At 37.3% G+C, this 26,883-nt stretch overlaps 1 protein-coding gene across 4 annotated transcripts in view; it reads left to right on the top strand.

Moving 5' to 3' along the window:
• The window catches only part of Afg2a (AAA ATPase AFG2A), a 177,081-nt gene that overhangs the window by 18,927 nt on the left and 131,271 nt on the right, over positions 1-26,883 (top strand). For all 4 annotated transcript variants that reach the window (XM_048424808.3, XM_048424807.3, XM_048424810.3 and 1 more), the window contains exons 9-12: positions 1,337-1,592; positions 6,826-6,980; positions 20,588-20,797; positions 25,738-25,791. In XM_048424808.3, the coding sequence (XP_048280765.1) occupies positions 1,337-1,592; positions 6,826-6,980; positions 20,588-20,797; positions 25,738-25,791 (675 nt within the window). The remainder of the gene's footprint in view (positions 1-1,336; positions 1,593-6,825; positions 6,981-20,587; positions 20,798-25,737; positions 25,792-26,883) is intronic.

Below are 26,883 nucleotides of genomic sequence, written 5' to 3'. Positions count from 1 at the left end.
CATATGTGGAATGTGTTCTTGCCTTTGACAGGACTAGAACCACATGACACGGATTTTTTTGTTTTTTGTTTTTTTGAGACAGGGTTTCTCTAGCTTTTGGAGCCTGTCCTGGAATTAGCTCTTGTAGACCAGGCTGGCCTGAACTCATAGAGATCCACCTGTCTCCGCCTCCCGAGTGCTGGGATTAAAGGTGTGCGCCAACGCCACCCGGCAGACACGGATATTTTATTCTGCAAACATTTAAAGCGCCTGGATGTTTACTTTTAAATTTATAAGTTCATAGTAGTTTATACATTTTCTGCTGGTATTAATTGATAATATTTTTTTCTTTTCTTATGAAAAATCACTAGATTCTATTAATTCTTATCTCTGAAATTACACTTGGATCATCTGATTAAAACATTGGATAATGTCTGAAATTTACTAAACATGGTGATCGTAGTTCTTTATAATTTGCTATTCTCAACCTTATCTTCAGATTCAGGGATATTGGTTATGGTTCCATATTTTCTGGAATTTAAAAATTTATTACAATTAAAAGCCAGGATTGGCAAGATGGCTGGCTCAGCAGGTATAGACTAGCTGCCAAGCCTGACAACCCGAGTTCCATCCCTACAACTTACATGGTAGGAGGAAAAGACCTGTTCTTGTAGGCAGACTTCTCTGTGTCCTGGCAGCTGCTCCCAAATAACCACACAGAGACTTAATACTAATTTTAAATACTTGACCAATAGCTTAGACTTGTTTTTTAGCTAACTCTTTGAAGTTAAATTAACCATTTCTGATAATCACGTGCTGCCCTGAGGCTCGTTTACATCACAGATGTACTTACCATCCTGCTCGCTCTGCTTCTCATGGCATCTCCTCCGACTCCTGAGACACTGCCCAGCCACCGGCCAGTCAGCATTTTATTAATCAAGAAGAGTAATACATATTTGCAGTCTATAAAAAGATTATTTCACAGCACACTCTTAAAAATTCTGGTCTCTGAAAGAAAACAGTTGTTGTGTGAGAAAGAATTTTTAGATAAGTTGGTAGTTAAGCCTGGTTCTCTATGAATACTATTCAGGTTGTAGCCTTCACTTCTAAGTAGGGGAAAAACTACTTAACTACTAGAAAGCTTTATCAGGTAAAAAGCATTTAGAGCAAACTTTGAAATAGTTAATAAGTGTTTAATAAAAGTTTATTAGAAATAAAATTTGAAAATTTTTTAGTAGAAGCATAAGATTAATGCTTAATACTCTAGACCATCCTAGTCATTCTTTTCCAGAGTCAGTTTTCATCTCTATTTTTTCTTAAAGCAAATATGTAATTCGTTCTTATTTTATTTTGTTAGGAAGGAAGTGAAGGACGGGTATTAGTTCTTGGGGCCACAAATCGCCCTCAAGCGCTAGATGCTGCACTCAGAAGACCTGGACGATTTGATAAAGAGATTGAGATCGGGGTTCCTAATGCCCAGGACCGGCTTGATATTCTCCAGAAGCTGCTCCGAAGGGTGCCACACTTGCTCACTAAAGCTGAGCTTCTGAGGCTGGCAAATAATGCCCATGGATATGTTGGTGCAGACTTGAAGGCTTTGTGTAATGAGGCAGGTGAGAGTGATTGTCTCTGATGAGTCTTTATTGACAGTTTATGTATATACTGATAATTTGGTTGCTTCTTATTAGAAATAGCTGTATCTTGTTTAGTCATAAAGTGTATGTATTAAATAAAAATTTACAAAACTTAGACAACTATGAAGAAAAAACACTTTGATTTTTACCCTTTCAAGTTCATCACCTCTAGTAGAACATACTCTTGGAATTTTCCTCAACATGTGTGTGCTTGCAAACATAGAAAGATGTGTAGGTATTAGAAATGGTGACATTGCTATTACTTTGTTTTGGAACTCAGGAAGTTACAGTTTATTTACAGAGTAGTCTGGTGTTTGTGTTAGAACCATCATATCAAAACTCAAGAATGTGTGTTACAGAGACATTTTAACTGAAAATGTGTGAGGGCTGTTAGTTAACTCATCCACTGCCTGCATAAGAGCGTCAAAAGGACATACTAGAGAATGTTTGTACACACGTGCATCATGCATGTGAGGAGGTCAAAGGAAGCCGTCAAGTGTCTGCTCCCTTTTTCTAGGCTAGATGGCCCTGGAGTTTCTGGTGATTATTCTCCTTTCTCTGTCTCATGCTGCTGCAAGTATTGAGATTCCAAACACGTGCTACTACATCCAGCTGTACACGAGTTTTAGGACTCAAGACTTGGGTCTTCATGCTCTACCCAACTGGGCCGTCTTTGCAGCCCCTGTACTTACTTTTGAAGCTCTTCTGGGCAATAGTTTAGAGTATTTTCAACTATGGAAAGTATGTTTAAGTCAAGGTAACTTAGAAATAGTTGATTCAACAAATAATTTATTGAAAGAAGTCCATTTTGTTTTTCTGAAGGATTTCATCCTCTTAAACTTTTAAAGATCAGGCATGTCTGTAATCTTAGATGTATCCCCAGGTACGGCATGTTTTTACATTTTTTCCTATACTAGACTCTTTTTCTACTGTGGCATTATGTCAATTAATCCACCTTATATTTTCATATATGTTTTAACATCCACCTTATATTTTCATATCGTACTTTTTAATAAAAGGTTTAATTCTTGTAATGGAAATGAGAAATTTCATTATTTTGAGCTTTAATTTTGAATGGCAGGCAACTTTTGTGTAGCCAATTTTTATATTTATATAATTTATTATGCTTTGAAGATTTCTTTAATCTTTTAACCCTTTAAAAAATGATTTATTTTATATTTAATTTTGTGTTTGTGTCTTTTTGCATATGGGCACGAGTACTGGTACCCTCAGAGGCCAGAAGAGGGCATGTGATCCTTTGGACCTAAGTTACAGGTAGTTGTGAGCCAACTGATGGGTATGCTGGGGACTGTGGTCCTCTGTAGCAGATGCTTAAATGCTGAGCCATCACTCCAGCCACTTGTTTTATTCTTTTTACCTGTCCCATGTAAGTATGGGAAAAGAAGGAAATACAGGAAAATAAATTCAGATGAGACAGATTAGAGTGCTTGAATTTCTTTCTTTTGATGGAAAAAATAATTTTTTCATTTTCTCAAAGTTGCCATAATTTCCAAATTGGAGGACTACTGGGTGGGGGAGTTGGTAAATAGAAACATTCTTTAGTATGATAGGGCATAAGGAAGATCATTTTTTTTTCTTTCTGTGCTGCTTGTAGTTTTATAGGGAGCGATGGGTCTTGATGTAGAAATAAATTTCCTGTGATCCATGAAACAGATGTATCAGTGGATAACCTTGCTTCTTTTGTCTCTTCAGTGCTGATTAAGAGTCTGGATTCCTTTGTTGATCTGTAGGCTTGCCTGTGATGCCCAGACAGGGATTTAGTCTCCAGTCCTTTATCAGATATTTTCTGACTTTATACTTTATTCAGCTGTACTAAGGGAGGCTGCATGTTTCTTGCTTTCCAAAAAGAATCTAACAAAGGAAGAGATGTATAAAGAACTATTAGTTCAATAATGAAGTAGTCATCAATGTGGTTATATAGAAAAGGTAGCTTCCATGAACCCTAAAGAAAAAAGAGGAGTTTCAAATGGATTGAGAAAGAGAAAATGTCTGTTCAGCTCTCTACACCAGCCCTCTGAGGGAAGCTTGTGGCAGTTCCTCTAGAAGTCATGTAATAGAACACATTACAGCCAGGATAGTATGGCTTTACATACAGTTCAATAATAGAATCTGTATAAAGTTTAAAAAAAAAAGAAAAAATATATACAAATATTTTCTGATCTGTCTTTCCTAGGACCTGATCTGTTTTACTCTAGGCTATTAACTTTCTCAACTGTGAGAAGATAGATTGATTTTAGAAAGATTGATGGTAGAATTACCAGTCTGTTAAATTAATGTTACACCATTGATGTCATTTTTATCTTCATATAGCAGAATAAACAAACTTTTAAGAACAGTGCCAGAATGTTTCTACAAGAAATTTTCTTAGAGGCAGGATAACAAGTGAATAACTTCTTAATTTTTAAAAAATACTTAATTTTATATGTATGGGTGTTTTGCTTGCATGTTTGTTTGTATCACATGTGTCTGGTACCTGTAGAGAGGCCTGAAAAGGATGTCAAATCCCCTGGGACTGGAGTTAGAGATAGTTGTGAGCTGCCGTGTGTCTGCTGGGAATCAAACCCCTGTCTTCTGGAAAAGCAGCCAGTGCTGTACTGCTGAGAACTTCTTTCCAGACAGTGAATAGGTTTTGAGGAAGGGTTGGGTAGGTTTGCATTTAAAATCCCTTTTGTGATCTTAGTCAAGTTTGAGCCTTATTCTTCTCCATTTGTGAATTGAGTAGCTTAGGGGAGATGATATTGAGGTGCTGTTGCAACCATGACATTGGTTAGGTAAGAGAAAGGGGGGAGATAACAGAAACACTTGAGTTACTTACTAAGCCTGCTGTGGCCTCATACAGAATATGGATTTCCAGGCTGTCCCAGTCTGTAGGACTGAGGCTGCATCTCTTGTGAAGTACTTAACGCCACACTGGCTGTAACTTCTGATCTAGTTCTTCTCTGTGTCTGTCTCTTAAGTTGGTTACTATCTAAATATGAAAATTGGAAATACTGCAGTAGTATGTACCTAACAACTGGATCTTTTGATGTCCTACCAGTTGTAATATTTAATGTTGATAGTTGGAGGTCAAACTTATTTCAGATGTTAATTTTTGAGGTAGTGTGATGTGCTGTGCACAACTTGTCCAAGACTTTGTTTTGTAGCTAACCCTTGTAAGCAAAGAGCAGCTTTTTGAAGTATTTTTATCTCAAATGGACATTCTGCTTACAACCTAGACTGCCTTATCCTGACACTTTCTGATGGCCTTTCTGACTAACCAGCTGCATAGCTTTTTATTCCCTTATTTTATAATGTTCTAAAGTAACAACATAGACAAGCAGAATAACCTCTTTTGGAAAACATAAAATATTAATTATGTAAACTATTCTGAATGTTGGAAGATGCTTAGCAGCAGTGTTTCTCATATATAGAGATTTATAAATTTACTTTTTAAGACTGCCTGACTATATTATGAAATAGAACTTTATTTCTCCAAGGAGTGTGCTGTTGGTTTTTTTTTAATAGAGAAAGGAAGAATTTGCTTTATATTGCTGAGAATTTATCTTAGCATTCATGTTAATTACACATTGTTTCAACGTGTCCATATCAAACTGGGGTCCTTGTAAAATAGCATCACAAAACAGAAGGAATTAAAACTTATTTCCATTGATATTATTGTTATGGCACTTAAATTGGTTTAATAGCAATCTGATTTTTGTGACTCAGAAATTCTTAACCTATGGTATCCAGAGCTGTGAGATGTTATTACTTGCTTCTTCTTCTTCTTCTTTTTTTTTTTTTAGCAGAAATTTTTGGAGCATCTGCTTTGTGCCTGAAAGAACCTGTTTCTGATATTTTTTCACCAAATTTTGAATTCTACCAATTTAATCTTTATTTGAACTAAAATATTGAGTTAATAAAAATTCCACATTTTAAAGACCAGGGAAATAAATAACATGGTTTACTAGAAGAAAGCTTGCAGAGCTCTGGGTTAAAATGGTAGTTTTATACTTTATCAGCTAAGAGGTAGGGCAATCCATTCTACCTCTTGAGTTCTGTTTCTTCAGAAGTTAAATAGGGGAGATACAGTTAGCCTGTTGTACATATCTGTCTTATTTACTATTAGTGCTATGCTGGAAGAGATAGACATGCTTTCTTTATCCAGATCCACAGGGATTCAATGTGTTTATTTGAATAGATTTTAAGTGTAGTGAAACTTTATTTGTATTCTAAGATCAGAGGGCAAAGCAGCCATACTAGTTGACCATACAGGCTAGGGAGTGGTGGCTCACACCTTTAATCCCAGTGTTTGGAAGTCACACACCTTTAATCCTGGCACTAGGGAGGTGGAGACAGGAAGGAATATAGCTGAGCCGACATAGGGGAAGAGACAGGAAGACACTGGAGTGTGGAGACGCAGTGCACTCTAGACAGTCTGAGGATCGCCCCTTTTGGTCTGAGCACTGATAGAGGTAAAAGATCTCTCTAGTGGCTTACTGCTCTGCTTCTCTCATCTTCAGCTTTAACCCCTGTATCTGTCTCTGGGTTATTATTCTTGCTACATCTGACACCTGATGTTTGGGGTATGAATTTACCCAAAAGCCATTTGCTTTCTAGTTCTTTTCTAGCTTTTCTGTTCTCCATACCATAAACTTTCTTGAGCCAGCCTTTTACCTTTTCTTTTCATCTTCAGTCTCCCTCAGTACCCTTGTAAAATTATCTCTCATTACAGATTATGTTATGTGCATCTAACTCTCAAGTCATCTTCTGTCTTGTGTTCTACCTCCTTCCAGATCTTCTCCCAGTCTCTCTAAAATCATGGCTTGATTTTAGTGCATTCAGGAAAAGGGCAGTAGCAAAAGGCATGCGACTGTTGTACTTGTTTTAATGACACCCTATCAATGCTATTCTTTGATTTTCTTCGTAAATGTTATTTGTAAATCGTTTTATGCTTGTAAAATACCTGTTCTCTAGTATGTAATTTCAGTTTGTCATCTTTCTACTGCCTAATATAAGCACTTGAGTTGTGTTTTAATCTTCCTTTTATTTCTGTCCCCATCACCATTAATTCCTCTCTCCATTTCATACATACCTATAAGTACAAAATACTGTAAATGCTATAATACCCACAGAGTTTGGGGTTAGTAGTATTGTTATTTAGTTGGTATTTACAGAATAAGTGATCAATTTTGTGTTATTTTCCTCTTCATAGGTCTGTATGCCTTGCGAAGAGTTTTGAGGAAACAGCCTAATCTCCCTGATAGCAAGGTGGCTGGTATGGTGAAAATTACCCTCAATGATTTCTTACAAGGAATGAATGACATCAGACCTAGTGCTATGAGAGAGGTAGCAATTGATGTCCCAAATGTAAGTAATTTATACTCTATGCCACCCTTACTATTTGAATACTGTTCTTAAGGAAACTGAGACTCCGGGATGACTGACTTAACTAGGCTAACCTTTTTAAAATAGACATTTAAAATTAAATGTTCTCTTGAGATAGTTATAAATACAGGGTGTAACATGAGGGCCTGCTTGTTGGGGCTTCTGTCCTCTCACCAGGTCCCATAGCTGTTTAGCCCCAAAGAAAATCACACAGAGGTCTCCATAAGTTATAAACTTATTAGCCCATTATTCTAGTATATGTTAGCCACATGTCTCGGTACCTTTTTCATCGGGGCAGGCCACATCTTCCTTCTTCAGTGTCTGGACAGGACTGGGGAGGAATGGGCTTCCTCCTTCCCAGAATTCTCCTGTTCTCTTTGATCTGCTTCTACTTCCTGTCTGGTTGTCTTGCCTATACTTCCTGCCTGGCTACTGACCAATCAGCATTTATATAAAACATAATTGACAGAATACAGAGTTGTCCCACATCACCAGGGAAGTTCTTTGATAACTCGGAGAGGCCCTGTGTTATATATCCTTTGCCTAGTTTTCTCTGGTGATAGCATCCTGCAAACAGATGGAGTATGCACATTGCTAAACTCTGCTGCCTCTGACTTGAACTTCCTCACTGTCAGTTGGAATCTGAGTATTTGGTGTATTGAGGCATATTGGGTTTTGTCAGATGGAAACACTTGTGTTTATCATATTCAAGTGATCACAGAATTACCAAAGTGTCCTCATCCTGCTTAACTTTAAAAAGTTAAATGGATATATAAATGGAATTATATGAGACACAACCTTTTAGAATTAGCTTTTTCACTTAACATAATTCCATGGAAATTCTTCTAAATCAGTAGTTCTCTATCTTTGACCCTTGGGGTTCAAAAGACCTTTTCACAGGGTTTGCATATCATATACCCTGTATATCAGATATTTACGTGTTGGTTCATAACAGCAAAATTACAGTTATGAAGTAGCAATACAATTTTATGGTTGGAGGTCACCACAAAGCATGAGGGACTGTATGGGGTTACAGCATTAGGAAGGTTGAGAACCACTACTCTTAAGTAGTTACATTTTTCAGTTTGTTCTTTTATATTGGAGAAGTTATGTCACAAGTGATGTCCAAACTCAGGTCCTCATGCTTGTGTCTTACATACTTGATCTATGTAGCCAGTTCCTCATGCCTTACCTCAGGTTTTATGGTTTCATTGTTTTCAGACTTGTGATGAGGCAGAGTGGTAGTAGTGCATGATAGAGAGCATTTCTTGCCTGTACACGTTAGGAATTGAAAGTGAGAAAGGACTGCAATCCATCTGAAAAGCAGATCCTTGTGACTTAAAACCCTCATTAGGCTCTGTCCTGTAATATTTCCACCACTGCCCCAGGTTGCTTAATTGGGAAAGAAGCCTTTAATACATTGGTCTTTGAAGAAAGTTTTAAGATAGAAGCTATAGCAATATTCTATAATAAATGCATTTATTGACGACATCTTGGTTGTCTCCAGTTTTACTGCTGTGCTTGAAGCTGGTATGGGCTGGTATTCTATGAATGTAAGTTTTCCTTTTTCTTGAATAGATGATGACCAAAAGTAAAAAAGAATTTTGTTTTGGGGGGAGGTTCCAGACATGGATTCTCTGTAACTTTGGAGCCTGTCCTGGAACTCGCTCTTGGAGACCAGACTAGCCTCAAACTCACAGAGATCCACCTACCTCTGCCTCCTGATTGCTGGGATTAAAGGTGTATGCCACCACCATCTGGTCTAAGAGTAAAATTTAATTGCTAGGTTAGGTTATATATAAAACATTTTGTTGTAAGTTTAGTTTTGTTGGAAAACATCAGTGAGTCTAATCAAATTTGTTCATTATCAACTAATGATCAAATTCTTCAGGGCTTATTGTGCATAGTTTCACAGGAAAAGAAAGAACCAATTATGTGTTGGTTTTGTTAATGTCCCTCATGACCCAGCAATGCCTGATGTTCAAAAAAGAAAAGAGAAGAAAAACGTGATCTGGATGGTTAGTAATAATAATTATTACTAGACTAGATATGGGCTTATTGCTGCCATGTTGTTTGTTTTCTATATTATGGTTCCTTTGTTCTTTTGTTGTTCTTTGTATTGTGAGGATTTTTTTTTTGATTCCTTACTCTTGATATCTGTGTCTGTTACAGGTTTCTTTTTTTGTGACTATGCTTACCTCTCATTTGTGGAGTGCAGCCCATTGTCTTAACAACAGCCTTGGTTGTTTGGGGATTTCCATGTGACCTTTTTGGTCAACAACTCAGTTGAATGCAACCCAGTCTCACTACTGGATTCTTGTTTGGTAACAGAGATGACTAGTCGAGACTCTGTATCTCCATTATTAGGAAACCTCATTAGAATTACCTTCGTGTATTTTAGGAAGTTTCCACTGCACTTGGTTTCCATATCAACCCTCAAATGCCCCTCAATTCCAGCTGTTTCTTCCTGCATTCTTTCTTTCTACCCTATCTTCCTTCTACTTTCCCATCTGATCTTCCTGTTCCCTTCCCACTTGCCCCTGTCCACCTGAAAAGTCTATTTTCTTTCTCTTTCCCAGGGATATCCATGTGTCCACCCTAGACTTTTCCTCTATATATCTAACTTCTCAGAGTTTACGGATTGTAGTCACTATGTTCTTCAGCATTAGAATCTCTGTTCAGCTCTTTTCTCAGAGTGTCTCTCTTGAATTCCCTTACTTACATATTGCTTTCCTGATATTATGCAATTGTTTATTTATGGTCTCCTATAATAATTCACTGATCTTTGTAGCATGACTATTTTGAGGTTTTTGTTTATGAGTTTGAGTTTCCCAGTATTATTATTGTTTTGTTTAGTGTGCATGTGTTTGTGTACAAGCACCTTTATCCATTGAGCCATCTTGTGGTTCTTTGTAACATGAGGGTCAGCTTGTTTGGGTTTCTGTCCCGCCCGGTATCCCACAGCCGGCATACCCCAAAGAAAATCACATGGAGTCTACGTTAGGTTATAAACTGATTGGCCTATTAGCTCAGTCTTCTTATTAGCTCTTGTAGCCTATATTAACCCATTGTTCTTATCTATGCTAGCCATACGGCTCGGTACCTCTCACATCTGGGCAGGTTACATCTTGCTTCTTGGTGGTCTGGGCAGGAATGGAGGAATGGGCTTCCTCCTTCCTAGCCTTCTCCTGTTCTCATTGTCCCGTCTCTACTTCTTGTCTGGTTAACCCGCTTATACTTCCTGCCTGGCCAATCAGTGTTTTATTAAAATACATGATTGACAGAATACAGATAATTCTCCTGCACCACTTCCCCCTCTTTTAAAAAAAAAAAGCATATTTTCTTGGCAGGTCTGCACTGCCTGCTAGAGGCAAGCAGAGCAGATCTGAGAAATTGCTTCTATCAAGAAAACATGCTTTACTCTACTCTTTCCCAAGCTTTCTCAGACTTTCTGTGGATTCAGTTATCCACATGGGCACCATTTGTAACATGAAGGGGTCTGCTTGTTTGGGTATCTGTCCCGTCCAGTACCCCACAGCTGGCAAGCCCCAAAGAAAATCACACAGAGTCTACATTAGGTTATAAACTGATTGGCCCATTCATTAGCTCAGTCTTCTTATTAACTAATTCTTTCATCTTATGGTAACCCATAATTCTTGTCTATGTTAGTCATGTGGCTCAGTACCTTTTTCAGCTGTCAGTTCACATGTTGCTTCTTTGGTGGTCTGGGCAGGAATAGTGGAGGGAGCTTCCTGCTTCCCAGAATTCTCCTGTTCTCATTGCATCACCTCTACTTCCTGTCTGGTTTTCCTGCCTATACTTCCTGCCTGGCCAGCATTTATTTAAAATATGATTGACAGATTACAGACAATTCTCCCGCACCAGTTCTTGATATCCAATTCTTTCAGATACAGTACAAGATAAAGGCCCAGTAGTACATCAGTGCTTTTAGGCTAACTGTAAAGCTCTTAATACCTCAATAAGCCCACATCAACTTGAGAGACATGGCCATATAGTTAATGTCACTTAGGAAGTAAACATTGCTGAATCCTGTTTTTATTTTGCCTTTGGTGGTATTTTTCTAATTATTTGTGATTATTGTGACCTTTTGCTGGTATGTGTATAGGCAAGGAAGTAGACTTCTTGATTTTTATAGATTATAGATTTTTATAGAATTTTGAAGATTAACTTCTTTAAAAAACATCTTTACCAGTTGACCCTTTTAGGAGATCTCATGTTCTACATACTAGTTTGCTGTTCAAGCCTCATATGTTCTGGCCTGGTTTTTGAATCAGCAGATGAGTAGATCTAACATCTTGTTCTGTGAGTTCTGGCCTAGAAACTGGGTCTATGGAACTTGGAGTTGATGATGGACTAATAGGACTGGAGCCTGAATCCATAGAGACAGGCCTGGAGCCCGAACCCTGAAGACTGACCCAGTGCTAGGGTAGTCTAGAGAAAAGCTATAGAGAAAGACTTAAAGCTTAAGGCCTGCCTGGGACTGTGAGAGCTGTTTGAAGTTTGGGGTTATGATCATAAGGTACATGAGTGCCTTTAGGCTAAATGTAAAGCTCCATCAGCTCAATAAGCCCACATCAACTTGAGAGAGATGGCCATCAAATTAATGTCACTTAGGAAGTAAACATTGAGTCCTGTCTTACAAGTATTTTTTTCTGGCTCCTTTTCAGGTGAGCCTACCTCTGGATGTGACTTTTCAGTTGCATTTCATCAGATGAACTCATTAGCAGCTCTTTCCTGCTGTAAAGTTTGAATGAAACAGTTTAATTGACTGTAATTATGTTTCATTCTTCATGTGCCCTCAGGATAATTGTGAGGAATCTTGAGTTTCTATTTTTTTTTTTTAGCTGCCATGAACCAACCCTCCGTCCCTCCCTTCCTTCCTTCTTTCCTTTCTTCCTTTCTCTTTCAACAGACTCCTTGAATTGAAGGTTTTTATGAGATTTACTTTTTTGGAATAGATGATACACCCAGTAGAAACTGCTAAGTCCATGTTGATTCTTAGCAGACCTTTTTAATTTTGTTTTGACTTTGCTTATTGTTGTCTAGACAGAAAAGTGTCTTCTATCACTCCCAAGACTCTAGTCTTCCTGGCAGTTTGTCTCTTACGTTTTTATGATTTTGAGTAATAAATTGAACAGGAAAACACATTTGGGAAATAGATTAATTTTAACCAGGAAATATGCACTGCCAAAAACAAGAATGTAATTTCAATCTTATGAAATAGTTTAAGGTTTTGACACCTTCATTCTGCCTTTTTATACCTTTTTAGGTGAAATGAGAGACAGTACAAAAGTTAGTGGGAAGACTGTTACTGTTGCTTGAAATTCTAATTTTACTGTGCTGAAATCAAATAGCTTCACTTTCACATTATGAGTGGAAAACTTAGTCTTCAGTACCTGATAGTTATCCCTTGTATTTGTACAAGTGTTGAAGTACAGGTGGCATATACTACACCTGTATATGTATTTATAGTACTCAGCACACTCTTAGTGACTGTTGCTAAGAGAGTGTGTTGTGTGTGTATTTTAAGAACAGGAGAGAGATCTAAAGAAGCCTCCTGGCATCACAGTGAACTTATAACACAGGCTCTTATTGGGGAAGCATCATTGCTATCCTTATGGACTAGAAAGCTCTGCTTGTAGGGTGTGGGGCTTTCCTTCTTTACTTTATCCATTGGTATGAAAGAGCACACTCTCTCATTGCATTTTCTTGCTTTATCTCTACTGAAGAAACATCTAGAGATTTAGTTTGTTTTTTGATTTTTCTGGAATTTAAAAGTTAGGTTTACTTTTTTTTGTGACAGATTTGTGTATTTTAATGTTGCAAAGTTAATGTTGGCCCCTGAAGAGCTTTAGAACAGGTACTAACCCACTGCCTGTCTTTTGCATTTATGTTGGCACTTATTAGTGCAAAACGACAAAGTGTGAAGTACTTTTGTCATGTTCTGTAAAATACCACCTTTAAGAGCATTTTTGTGCCTGACATTGTGAACCTTGGCTCCAGATTAAAGATGAGCAATCTCTCTGGAGCTGTCACAGTCCCCTCAGTAACCCCAAGGCTCTTTTAGTTTTCCTTTCCCCTTTGGAACTTGTCCTTTAAATGTTTTTGTTTTTTTAAATTTGTTTTATGTTTTTAATCTGATTATTGAGTTCTTGGGCTTGTGTGGCTATGTAACTAAAATGTTCTGCTAGAGTGCTTATTTAGGAAGAAAGATGTTGTGAAGTTTTCTCTCACTTATCTGCTTGTTTTCCCACAGCTGTTTCTTTACTCGCAACTGTATTAGCATTTAAATATATTTTAAAGCCATGTTGACCAGGATAGGAGCAAAAGAAGAAATGGCCCAGCCATAGAGACTTACTTACTAAGACAGACCTAAAAAGCTTAACATAGTATTTATTGAAAGATGAAATATTGAAAGTTAATATTATTGTCTGAAGTTAAGGTGGTAATCAGCCAGTTTCAGTACTTTATGATTTCATGGTGGCATTAATCCTTCTGGCACAACCGGCTTTTCCCACAACTTCTTTCTGTTCCTTAGGATTTTTGCTACTGCAAAAGTAAACTGTGAAAGCTTATGTTAAGACTTTTTTATTTTTAAATTATTTTCTTAGTACATAGAAATGTGAATCAATTTTTTGACTTCGAAGTGCGACAATCAAAAGACATTCCTTAGTTTAAGGATTGTAGTGATTATAACAAACATACCACACACAAAAAAGCCCCAAAGATGTAGAATAATTATAATAGTTAAATATTACTCATGAAATTACAAATACAGTGACTTTTCTGTCTTTTGTCACTGGTCTCTCAAAACATAATAGTGACTGTCTCTCAGACATCTGAATATAGGGATACTTAGTAAATACTCCAGCATATATAATTAATTTGATATATGCTATCCTAAAATCTCAAAATAAATCTGAGGTGCTATTTTTATCTTCTAAATTAAAAAGAAATTTAAAGAGATGGAATAAAAGATCCAAAGTTACTTTGAGTAGTATCTTCGAGATTTAAGCTCTTTTAACTATTCTCAAGTTTAGAAAATAGTATGTTTAAAAAGCATGAAACTAAAAAGAAACAAAAAACAAAATTGTCAATGTGTATTACACCCCAGTGCTGGTAATGACAACTTTTAAAACAGAAATACAGGTAATTTTTAGATTCTTCCATAATTTCTTATAGCTTATTCTTCTGTCAGCTATCTTTATAGTCTGGCAAGAAAGTGGACATGATTATTTAACATTCTCATCTCTTTCTATAAAAGTCTTGTACAGCTAGTTTTCAACTGTATATTTTCTCATAGTTTTCACAATTGCAAAAAATTTAAGCTGGTTACTAGAGTTAAAATATATCTTCTTTATTTCGACTGAGACTATCTTTTCTTTGCAGCGTATAGATTTCTAAAGATACTGTGCTCTTGTGACCCTTAGGACATATACAAAATAATTTTTAAAAATTGAATTTATCGCTTATAAGTTTCAGTCATAATACAAGTTAGAAAGAATATAAAGGTAAATTAAGTGTAATAATAATTAGGGGTAGGATCAGGATAGTTTTATGTTTTAATTGATAGGTTTGGGTTATAGAATAAACCTATATTCACTGTATTATTTACCGTGAAAATCTGATTTAATCATATGTGTGCCCAGTTATGCATAGGCATCAGAGGATAAATGGGATTTTCTTTAAAAGTTAACTTAAAGGACACAGTTTGCCCTTCTGCATAGAATATATCCAAAACCAGGTAAGACTTATCTGCACATTGTTCCTAGTTCCAAGATACGCTGCAATAAAAGGAAGAGTTACTCCAAATTACTACAGGTTGGAGCAACAAACTATTAAAGACTTTCTGGAAACCAAGCATCCTGAGGATATATTGAAGACAAAATTTTACTGGAGACTATCAGGTTGTATTGCTAGACAGGTTTATAGGCAGGAGAAAACAAACCCTGCCTCTGCATTTTATGAATATAAAATAAGGTTTTTTGTTTGGTTGGTTGGTTGTTTTTTTTGTTTTTTGTTTTGAGACAGGTTTCTTTGTAGCTTTGGAGCCTGTCCTGGAACTAGCTCTTGTAGACCAGGCTGGCCTGAACTCACAGAGATCCACCTGCCTCTGCCTCCCGAGTGCTGGGATTAAAGGCATGCGCCACCACTGCCTGGCTTGAACTATTTTGAAGGTTATCTATTACAAAGCAGGCTGTTCTGTATTAACCTTTAAAATCTTTTATCTGTTTATGTACTTCCTAAATTGGCATAAGCTCTTATTCTGCTGCATAGTAAGAAAACTTAATGTATAACTCCTGTGCTCCAAGGCGTGGGATTCTGCTCCTGGAATATGTTGATGTTCTTGCTATGTACATGTAACTATAGAGTCAAAAGTGAATGACTTGCAGGGTTCAGAATACATTATCATTTTTGTTCTTGGAAGTTGAAGAAGTTCTTCTTTGACTTGCACATGTATGCTGTGCTGCAGTGCAGCTCATTTACTCTTCACACTCTCTAGTGTGTACGTGTGCTGAGAGGCATGCGCATATATATGTATCCGCTGGCAAAGCATTGAACTGAAAAGCATTCTGGTGAGATCATCTTTCCATGCCTTGATATCAAATTAACCGAGCAATATCGTATTAATATATCTAGAAAAAAGTGAGATCTCTCCAACTTACTTTTAAGAAAGATCTGCAGAAATTCAAAAACTGATTATGCCAGTATGTTTACTGTTTTGTGTATAGAAAAAAACTGTCAGAAGGCATGGAAATACTGCAACATATGGACAATTGATAATTTAGATGTTAACCTACCAGAGGAGTGACTCTCTGATGGAGGTTATTCCTGTCCAGGCAAGGTTTGCAGGACCATTGACTCTGGAAACTGTTGCTCACTTTTGCTAAGGCAGCTTGGGGTCTCCCCAATACCTGCACTGTAGTGCGTAATCTCATGTGATGTGTATATGTAATCTCACTATTACATCTCAATCTTATGGGCACATGTATCTGTGGATGGTCAGGAAGATGGCTTTTCATTAAACTTCATGATTTTGATATATAGAATATATACTAGGATATACTTCATAACCAGATCTATTTGTTCCACGAGGGCTGTGGACACTTAAAACCCTGCTTTGTTCATTTTGCTCAAACTAACTTTATACAATCAGTTTAAAACTTTCCGGCTGTGCGCAAAGTCAGAGTCACAGGTGTCTAACAAGGTGACTGCACAATGCACCCTAAGAAAAGCATGCCTATTCTTCACTTGCCAGTCTGCTGGCAATAGACTTGGGTCTCAAAGTTTGTCACTGGGCACTGTGTGGTCCTCTCACCCCCTCAGTCTGGTTGGTAAAACTCCTGTAACTTTGGAACTTTGTATTGCCATGGCAGTGGCTCAGCTCCTTATCGCTTACTCTAGGAATGTGCTTTTTGGCCAATGAGAGGTAACTCTTACAATCGTCTTTTATTCCTTCAAGGCTCCTGTAAGAAGAAGAGGGTTTTTTTTTTTTTTTGTTTGTTTGTTTGCTTGCTTGCTTGCTTTTTGTGTTTTGTTTCGTTATTTGAGACAGGGTTTCTCTGTGTAACAGCCCCAGCTGTCCTGGAACTAGCTCTTATAGATCACTCTGGCCTCAAACACACAGAGATCCGCCTGCCCCTGCCTCTTGAGTGCTGGGATTAAAGCCGTGCACTGTCACTGCCCTGCTAAGAAGAAGAGTTTTTAGGCTAGAGGAGCAGAAGCTAGGAGGAATTAGAAGTAGGACAGGAGAATGAGAATGGAGGCAGAAAAACAAAGAGACTTGTTCAGAATAGCACATGCATGAGAGAGTTCATTTGCCCTTAAATATCCTAAGAAAAAGGTTCCTTTTACTTGCTGTGCCATCCAATCTGAACCCTGAAGAAGACTTTGAGGCTGGAACCCAAAGTCCCTCTTTAAAAAACAGTGTTCACTAAATCAAATGTGGGAAATGGTGAGTCATTTAGAAGATAGTTCTTATGTGTACTTGTTCATCTTTTGTATAGGTTTGAATAAAATTAAAAAGAACAAATCAAAAAATAGAACGTACAGGAAGGAACTGCTCATCAGGGTGTAACAACCCTGTTGTACTTCTGCCAAACACACACTATTTTATACTAATTGTTGCCTTCTCTGGTAAATGGTAAGTGTGATTCTGCCAGTCATTGGTTTAGGTTCTAGGCTTATGTGTACCAGTATCAAGGCTAATTTTAGTTTTAATAATTTGTAAAATCAGCAAATGGGGTTAGGGAGGCAAAAGTAAGTTCATTCATATTATTTATTGAGTTTTCCAGCGTGTCTTAGTCACTGTTCTGTTTCTGTAAAGAGATTCCAAGACCAAGGCAACTCTTATAAAAGAAAACATTTAATTGTAGACTTGCTTACAGTTGAGAGGGTTAGTTCTTTCTCATAGTGGGCAGTATGGCAGCACTCAGGTAGGCACTGAACCATACCTGAGACCTATATCCTGATCTGTAGGTGGCAGGCATAGACTAGACCTGACATGGGCCTTTGAAACTTCAAAACCCACCCACAGTGATATATATCCTCCAACAAGGCTATGCCTATTCCAACAAGGCCACACCACCTAATCCTTCTCAAATAGTGCCGTTCCCTGGTGATTGAACTTTCAAATATATGAACCTTTGGTATAAATGGTTCATTGGTATTCGAAGCACACCCTGGGAGAAACAAGAAGTGCTTGTTTTTGAACTAGGAATGTGCTGACAGCCACAGCCTCATGAATAAAATGAATCTGTTATGCCTAAACAGCCTACCAAAGTTTCTGTTTAATATGTCTCTGGGTCTACAGCGGAATTTATGCAAATCTACATTCCAGCACCACCTGCTTTTAAAGTATCTAATAGTGACTACATGCTCAGAAAGCATGAGACACAGATTATAACCAGACTTAGACAGCTGTGTCTTTGCCTTTCTTGAGACTTTTACTGATCTCAGCAAATACTGTCTAAGCATTTTGAAATCTGGCATGTACATCATCTGAGTGTTTTACCACCTCCATCCCTTAGCCCTTTTGTCTGAATGAATCTTGTAGAAGCTTTCCTGAAGTTTAGATAAGACTATATCCAGATTAAAAGCTTTCAGTGACATCTCAGTATGTTCAAAATATATTGATCTGCTTTATTTAGCCTTTATGGTCCTCTGTTCTGTAACTTCCTTCCTTCCTCCTTCATTTGAGCCTCTCTCTCTCCTTCCCTTCCACCCTTTTCCTTCCCTCCCTCCCTCCCTCCATTTTGTCACATCTTACTCTCATTCAAGCTTGCAAATGATCTTCCAGCTGGAATTGATGTTTTCTTCCTGGGGAGTTCCTGAAGTTTCTTTTTCTTTTAGTGCACTTAGTTTTGTACATGTATATTGTTTTTCAAACTTTGTATTTATAGCTTACTCTCCTATTTCCTTTGTACTTTATCTAGTGCATAGAGTGTGTCCTGACCTGTATTTATATGTAAATTTATAAAGAATACTTTATTAAGGTACAGTGGTGCATGTCTTTAATTCCAACACTCTGAGACAGAGGCAGGGGCAGACTGATTTGTGTGTGTGTGTGTGTGTGTGTGTGTGTGTGTGTGTGTTTGTGTGTTTATTTTACTTTAAGTAAATGTACACTCTGATCACAGTGCCTCAGTGTCATCTTTTGTATATTTTTTGAATATGACCCTTTTTTAAATTTTGAGAGTTTCTTATAGTGTATTTTGATCATATTCAATCCACATAACCTTTCCATGACTCCTCCAATATCTTCCCCTTTTCACACTCCATTTCCTAACTCCATGTTCTCTTTTTTTTATATATATAATCCAAGGTATCCAGTTTATTTTGCCCATTGGGTATGGGGTCAACCACAGGAGTTATGGCTCTTCTACCAGGGGCTGTACCCTTAAAGAAAACTGACTCTTCCTTCCCCAAAAGCCATCAATGATCCATAGTTTTTCAGTTAGAAGTTGGGTCTTGTGAACCTTTTTCCCCTTGATGCTAGAAGTTAGCTAACTGCCAGTTCTGGTAGGCAACCACAGCTGCTGCTTACGAACTCACATGACAATTGATGAAAGTAATGCAGTAGATCTAGGTATCCCAGTCAAAACACTGTTGTGCTCTGGTTCTCTCTGACCTGTGGCTCTAAAAAATTTCTGTCTGCTTCCCATTGCTGGTACCTGAACCTTGCAGGGGAGTCAACGTGTTGTAGATATTGTCTTATTTATGCATGAGCACTTTACTGACAGTCTCTTGAGTGTTGATTAGTTGTGCGACATTTCTGTGATAGTGCCTGAGAGCTGACTAATCTATGGCACAGAGACAGGAGTGGAGAAGGCAGTTTTTTTTTACTAAGTCCATTTTGCAGAGTAGTTATTGTTGGTTCATCCAAAGGGACTATGAGCTCCAAAACCATGAATTTTTGGAAAGACTGAGGCAGACAAATCTTTATGGATTCCAACCTAGTGTGGTCTACATAGTGAGTACCAGAATAGCAAAGGCCTTCTCCCTCCTATTCCCCTGGAGAAAAACAAAAACAAACTAGCTTTGTTTCAGAGCTATTTCTTAGTCGAGAAAAGAAGCAGGTGTGAAGATGCTTTATACCAAAGGACAAAACTTGTACTGACTGGTTTTGTGTTTCAGCTTGACACAAACTAGAAATGTGTCCTTGAGATCCACCCAGCGTTTTCTGAATTAGTGATCAACTGGGGAGGGCCCAGCCCACAGTGGGTAGTGCCATCTTTTGGCTGGTGGTCTCTGTTCTGTAAGAAAGCAGACTGTGCAAACCAGGGAAGGCAGGTAAGCATCATTCTTTTATGGCTTCTGCATCAGTTCCTGCTTCCCTGAGCCTGCCCTGTTTGAGTTCCTGTCCTGACTTCCTTCTAAGGTGAACAGTGCTATAGCAGTATAAACCCTTTCCTTCCCAACTTGTTTCTTGAATCACGATCTTTCTTTGTAGCAGTAGAACTCCTAACTAGGATAACATCAGTCTTTAAAATCATTTTGTTAAATTGGTGGTACTTTGTGCAGTACATTATCAGTTGACATGCTCATATGGATGGGGGTTCTCACAAGGATCTACCGCCAGATGAAGAGCTGTAGACAATGGCTATGAGAGGAGAATCAACTGGCTTTTAGATGGTCAGCCCTAAACACATGTGTATATTACTCAACACCAAATGAACCCAACAAGTTGTATTTATAATTTTGTATGTATAAATGATGATAAGTAAAGAGGAAGAGGCAGTGAATTTGAGAAGTATTAGGCAGTGGGGGGGTGACAGTGGAGATGGATGGAGAGGGAGGGGAGCAATGGTATAACTACAGTACTCATGCGGAATTACCAGTAATAAATAAGATATTTTGATGAGATGTTACTTTTATTTTGAGCAGGAGTCCTGTGTTGACTAACTTGAGATGAATATCATAAAGGTCATGTTATACTTATTAAGCACATGTTAGCCTAATGCTGCGAACATAATATATTTACTTAAAGAGACTTCATTTGTCCTTCAAAGACAAATGTTTTGTTAAAATTAATGATAAGAAGAATAAAAAACGATTTTATTTTGTAGGTATCCTGGTCAGATATTGGAGGACTGGAAAATATCAAACTGAAATTGAAACAGGCTGTGGAATGGCCCTTGAAACATCCTAAATCTTTCATCAGAATGGGTATTCAGCCACCTAAAGGAGTTCTCTTGTATGGTCCCCCTGGATGCTCTAAAACAATGATAGCAAAGGCTTTGGCCAATGAAAGCGGGCTGAACTTTCTAGCTGTAAAGGTAAGATATTGGAGTTTCAATGGCTACTCTCTCTTCTGGCTTCTTTCCATTACATCCTGTATGATGCCTGTTCTATAAGCAGCAGTTGATTTGATTTCTTTATCTGAGATAGACGACAGTAAAATAATAGGTAGAGAAGATAAAAACATAAGTTGGAGCAAATACCCAGTTTAATTAGAGCTATTCTTGGTATAATCAAAATTCTGAGGATATGTGTCTTTCCCTGTCTTGCCTCCCCCAAATGAATGGTTAAGAAGTATACATTTTTGGTTTTTTTTAAATATTTATTTATTTATTATGTGTACAATATTCTGTCTGCATTATGCTTGCAGGTCAGCAGAGGGCACCAGACCTCATGACAGGTGGTTGTGAGCCACCATATGGTTGCTGGGAATTGAACTCAGGACCTTTGGAAGAGCAGGCAATGCTCTTAACTACTGAGCCATCTCTCCAGCCCAGAAGTATACATTTTTGAGAGAACAGTTTAAATTACCTTCCCTTTCCTGCTAATCCCTCTCCCTTTTCAGAGCTTGCCTGCAGCATGTCTGACTCAGACTTGCTGTCTGTCTTCCTGCTCTTTAAGGAGTTTCTCGGGAATGGTCTTCTGTGTGTGTGGATCCTTTCCTCACAGTGCTTTTGCTCACAGTGCTTTTGTGTAATTCTATCCCTTGGATGGGTTTTTTTTTTTTTTTTTTTTTTTTGTCTAGTGCGTTAAATGTGTCAGAACCAAGTTGCTGAGGTTATTTGGTAACTAAAATTGTTAAACAAAAACCTCCTGTGATCTTAACAGTATCCAGACTGTACTGTTTTCATCCCAACTGGATAGTTAGGTACAAATGGGTGTCTTATTTATAGCACAGAAGTTTCAAATTAGCCATGTAGTTACTTAGATTTAGAAGTCTTCCTTACAACTTGATCTGTTCACTGCCTTTTAAGTTGCAGCACTGGCACTTTATGCAGTGAAAGAGACATTACCTTTTTCCTTTCTGGATATGAAGAGTTCCAGAAACAGCATTGTGTGTGAAGTGCAGCCCTGCACACTATCGCTTTTAGCTCTTGCTGGGACTTTGAGCCTGTTACTCAGCTTCTGTGTCCTTTTGTTTACTTGAGTAAAACCTGCCCAGTGAGAAGTTTGGTGCAGTTCTCTGTAGCAGTATGCTGGTTTTTTACTCTTTTGGTTTTTTTCTGGGGCCCACCACCCAGCTCCCAAATAAATCACACACAGAGGCTTATTCTTAGTTGTGAATGCCCAGCCTTAGCTTGGCTTGTTTCTTGCCAGCTTTTGTTAAATTATCCTGACTGCCTTTTTTGCCTCTGAGCTTTTTCCTTTTCTTATTTCTGTATATCTTACTTTCCTTCTTACTCCATGGCTGTCTGGGTGGCTGGTTCCTAACATCCTCCTCTTTTTCTCCTTTCCTCTGGCTGCTCCTTCTCTTCCTCAGTTCTTCTATTTACACTCTCTGCCTGCCAGTCCTGCCTGTCCTTGTTCCTGCCTTGCTATTGGTGATTCAACTCTTTATTAGGACCATCAGGTGTTTTAGACAGGCAAAAAAAAAAAAATCACAACTTCAGAGTTAAACAAATGCAATAAACAAAAGTCACACACCTTAAAATAATGTTCCCCAGCAGTTCTCTGTCAACTGTAACATTTATGAGCTATGAACCCCATATTGCCATTTAGCCTGTGTGACTTTGGCCCTTTACTTCACTTTGTATTTAATATTTATAGTTAAAATTATGACATGCATATATATGTTTATATAGAGATACCATGATGAAAGCAGGATTATGATCCATTTTTTTAAGATTAAAATTATTATGAAAAGTGCCGGAAGCAAGCTGATGCCTGATTTACCATATCAATTTTGAGGCTAAAATTCTGGAGGAAGTATTGTTAGGCATCTTGACAAAAGCACAGGGAAGTTCATTATAAAGTTCATTATAAAGCAGGTAGCCAGAGACTGAGAGTCAGTGGCTGAGCTTCTTCTTGTAACAACTCATCCTCCAGAAAGTCAAACTCTTACAAGAACTGACATTCCTCCTGAGAGGGGGATGATCTCATTGATCAAAAAGTGTGGTAGCAGATTGTGAACTATTTTTTTTAAATATAAGAGCTGTCTTTAAAACTGAATATGAACTTGTTACTTTGTACTAGAATATAGTGTATTTAACAGCTTGAACTTCAACCTCAAAGTAACCTTTCTTGGTGTTGAAACTGCTCTGATAGATTGAATTCTAGAGCAATGAGGCATAGCAATTTAGCATTCTGTGTTGCATCGTACTGGCACTCATCTGGCTGAGGTTCAGGAGCCTGTAATTCAGTACACAATCACAGACTCTTTTGGGCCTGTCTTCCATTGCTGCCATTACTTGTTAGTAATGCCTGACTTGAATTGTTCTGGCCCAGTTTTTCTCATAATGCTAAATAATTAGGTTAACTTCAGATCTGTGTTGTTCACCTTCTCATCTCCCTCCCCTCCCCCACATCCCTTCTTTCTCCCTCCCCTTTCCTTTGTTTCTTTCCTGGGCTCCTGGTGATCTGCTTCTACATAACTACTATGAGGTATGAAGGATCCTCAGACGGTCCACAGACGGTTCAACTGTTTGGCATGCTTTCACATTTCCTGTATGTTTTCAAGTCTATTTATACAATGGATTTATGTCATGCTTATATTTCTGCTAGTGGTGCTAAGACACTGACATATTACTCAGCAGAGAGGATGCATCACAGAATCATATTCTTTCCAGCACTGATATTGAAGTTGAAGATTAGAACCCTTACCTATGAAAAAATGAAGACCTTTCTTAATATTCTCTAAATGCTCTTACTTAAGCTTGATTAAAAAGATGTGTAATAATATGCCTGGGTTTACATTGCTTTTTTAAAAAATTATCTTCATTATACTAGTATTTTATGTCATATTCTTTACTTTTATAGATAGTTGTTACCAGAATAACAGTAGTAATACTGAGTTAGCATGTACATCCAATAAAAATGGTGACTCCAATATTTTTCTTTCTGATTTTTGTCAGGACACACGTTGCATAATTATTTGCCCTAAACTGAATAAAATTGACATTCAAACTTCATACCAAATCCTTCCTCCAACAAAAACCCATTGTACTAATTAATTCTGTTTCATTGGTTGGGGCTTGAGGTTTGTCTGATTCACTTTGGTAATGCCTTTCTGTAGTCATATTTAAGATAATAATGTAGCACGTGTGAATGAAAAGCACTCTTTGCCATATCATGAAAGGACAGTACTTATGTTTTGTCATTTTCTGGGACTATAGAAATAATCTTGCCAGATAAAACCATGCAAAATGGTCTTACTAATCAGTGGGGAGGTTAGGAATGTCACACCATCCTTCAATTTTCCATCAGAACATTCTGAACACTCATTGCTTGCACTGGTGCAGGGCAGTACTTTGGTCTTAGGGCAGCTTCTTTGCTGGCTTTTCTTGGCATCTTTCTCTTCCTGTCCTTCACTCAGTCCTCGACACCCTGGTCTCCACTTAATGAGCACCTTACAAATTTATTTACCTGTTTTATATTATTATGAGATTTTTTTTTCAGATTTTGTTTTTGTTGCCGTAACTAGTGCGTTAGTAATCCTCTTTCACATGTTTCCTTGTATGTATGTAATGGTCTCCTTAGAGTATCTATATATGTAGAAGTCCTGACCGTTGCATATGAATGTTCTTAATAGTACTAGATATTTTGAAATTGCCTTATTTTGGTATGTTACAGGTTTTTTTTCTCAATGTCTCGTGAATTTTCTTAATATATTGAAGTCCATGTTTGCTCTGCAGCAGTCAAACCGCTGATATTGTAGATGGTTTTGAGTATTTCAGACAGAGATGAGTTCTTTAAAATTGTAGTAGATAAATCTATAGCAGACTCAGACAACTTTAGACAGAATGTTTTGGTTCAGACTTCTAACAATAAATTTCATATTTTTAAGGGATTTCTTTTCAAAAATGAAGAGGAAGAATAATATCTAGACTGTTATTTCCAGAGCCTAAAATGTATAAATAACTGTACTATTGTGTTATTTTTAATGTGATTAATTTTTGCTTGAAAAGGCAGGTTAGAAATTCTCTTGTTAAAATCAATTAGTACAATTTGATAGAATTCGATTTCTCTTATATAATACCTTGAGACAGGAAAGAAATAGCTAACTAAAAAGCAATTCAGACAGGGGCAGCAGATTGTGACTAGACACTATGAGCCTTTACCACAAGGTGGTTATGAGAATGTGTTTCTGGGGTAATTAACGGTCTGGATGGTCTTGAGACTCCTCGATAAGGGTGTGGCTAAGTGGCTAAGAAGTGCCTGTATGGCCTTGCCATGTTGAGGGCAGTGCTGAGACTGGAAACATTCAAGGACTTTTTATCATAGATTACTTGGATCTTCTGTTTGCTTAGTTTTTAGGGTTTGTCATGAAATTATAAGAAGACTATTTCTGCATTCTTTACTTCTTGCCAGATAGGTCTTTATCTAGTAAATTTAGGTATAAAGTAATAAATAGATGTGACTGGGTTTAGGAATCTATACATGTGACTTCTTTGTTGGTCTTCTAAATTAGCCCGTTATATCTTTGGTGCTTACACCATGCCTGGTATATCATACAACTACCCATAGGTGGACAGTCAGTGAGCAACTTGCTATCAAACATACTTGTCACAGCCTCTCCTTTGTATTCATGTGTGACTTTAGAACATGTGGCATTAATATTTGAGGCATAAATAACACCTAAGGGCAATAAGTATGCTTTTGGAACTAATTTAAATAAAAGTGGTGCGTTGGGGGGTTTTGTTTTGATTTTTTTATTTTGCTTTTTGTTTACTTTCTCTTTATGGTTTTTCCCACTCCTTAATAAAAAGAAAATATGGGTGACTGTGTGAAGACACTAAAGCACTGGCTTCTTTCCTTACAGGGGCCTGAGTTAATGAATAAGTATGTTGGTGAATCTGAAAGAGCAGTTAGAGAGGTAAGGAGAGACTCACACTTCCATTCTTTTGTGTAGTTCTTACTTAGTTTTGAGCAATGGAAAGTGGTATAAATCTTCAATCAAATGCTGTTTTATGATTTAAAATGCAATTTTGAGTACTCTTTAATATTTTTGTTTGTTCTTACCTATCATACTATCCTAACTTTTATTTTCCCCAAAATTAATTTTAATAACTATCATCCCTTCCCATGTTTGTAAAAGGAAATGTCTATCTTTCTGAAGGGCGGTCAGTCTTATATGAAATTTTAAGCTTTTATATAAGGTAGCTTTTTATTTTGAATAAGCACTGTATTTGAAATTTTGGCCTTACTAACTTATCTTACTTCTGCCTTGTGGTTTAGGCGGTGTATCTTCCTTGTGTTGACTGACTTTTAAATTTAGCTCCTGACTTTTTCATTCTTGCTGTTAAAGTTGGTCCAACTTTACTACTTTTCCCCCTTTGTTCATAGAACACACAAATAAAAATGGGATATTGGCTCTTGTTTGTGAAGACTTCAGTGCTAATCAGGAGAAATGGGGTTTCAAATATTTTGTCACAAGAAACTATTTAAAATTACGTTTTGTCTTTTCTGCTTAAAATATAGATGATGGTAGTTTGTTGAAATAATAGCGTGAAAAATAGCAGTATTTACTAATGTTGAATTGGTCCCTGTATCTTTATGATCATGTGACAGATGAACAAAAAATAATGGTCTAAGTTACAAGAGATACATATTTGGATTTTTTTTTCTTCCCATGCTGCCTTTTTCCAAGCTCGTTTTCATACACTGTTTTATTGACTGTTCCATTGGGTAAGACACTGACTTACGTTCAGTCCAGTCTATAGTCCTTAACATCTAAACATTTTTCTTACCTGGGTTTTATGTCAACCATTTTCCTGTACATTCTTAAAATGATTTTAACTTTGAGATGTATGAGCGTTTTATATGTCTTTTATTTTAATATGTTTTATGATAGTGTTATTCGTTAAGATTCAGGTATTGAGCCAAATGTTTTATGCCCCTGTTTGTTACTCATTTCCTAATCTTCCCGAGATCTATATGACTTATTACCATCATCGTTTTCTAGATG

Source organism: Myodes glareolus, chromosome 20 (genome assembly GCF_982192425.1).
Source record: "Myodes glareolus chromosome 20, mMyoGla1.1, whole genome shotgun sequence".
Lineage (NCBI taxonomy): Eukaryota > Metazoa > Chordata > Mammalia > Rodentia > Cricetidae > Myodes > Myodes glareolus.
The sequence above is the reverse complement of the archived record's forward strand: the minus strand, read 5'-3'. Positions and strand labels throughout refer to the sequence as shown.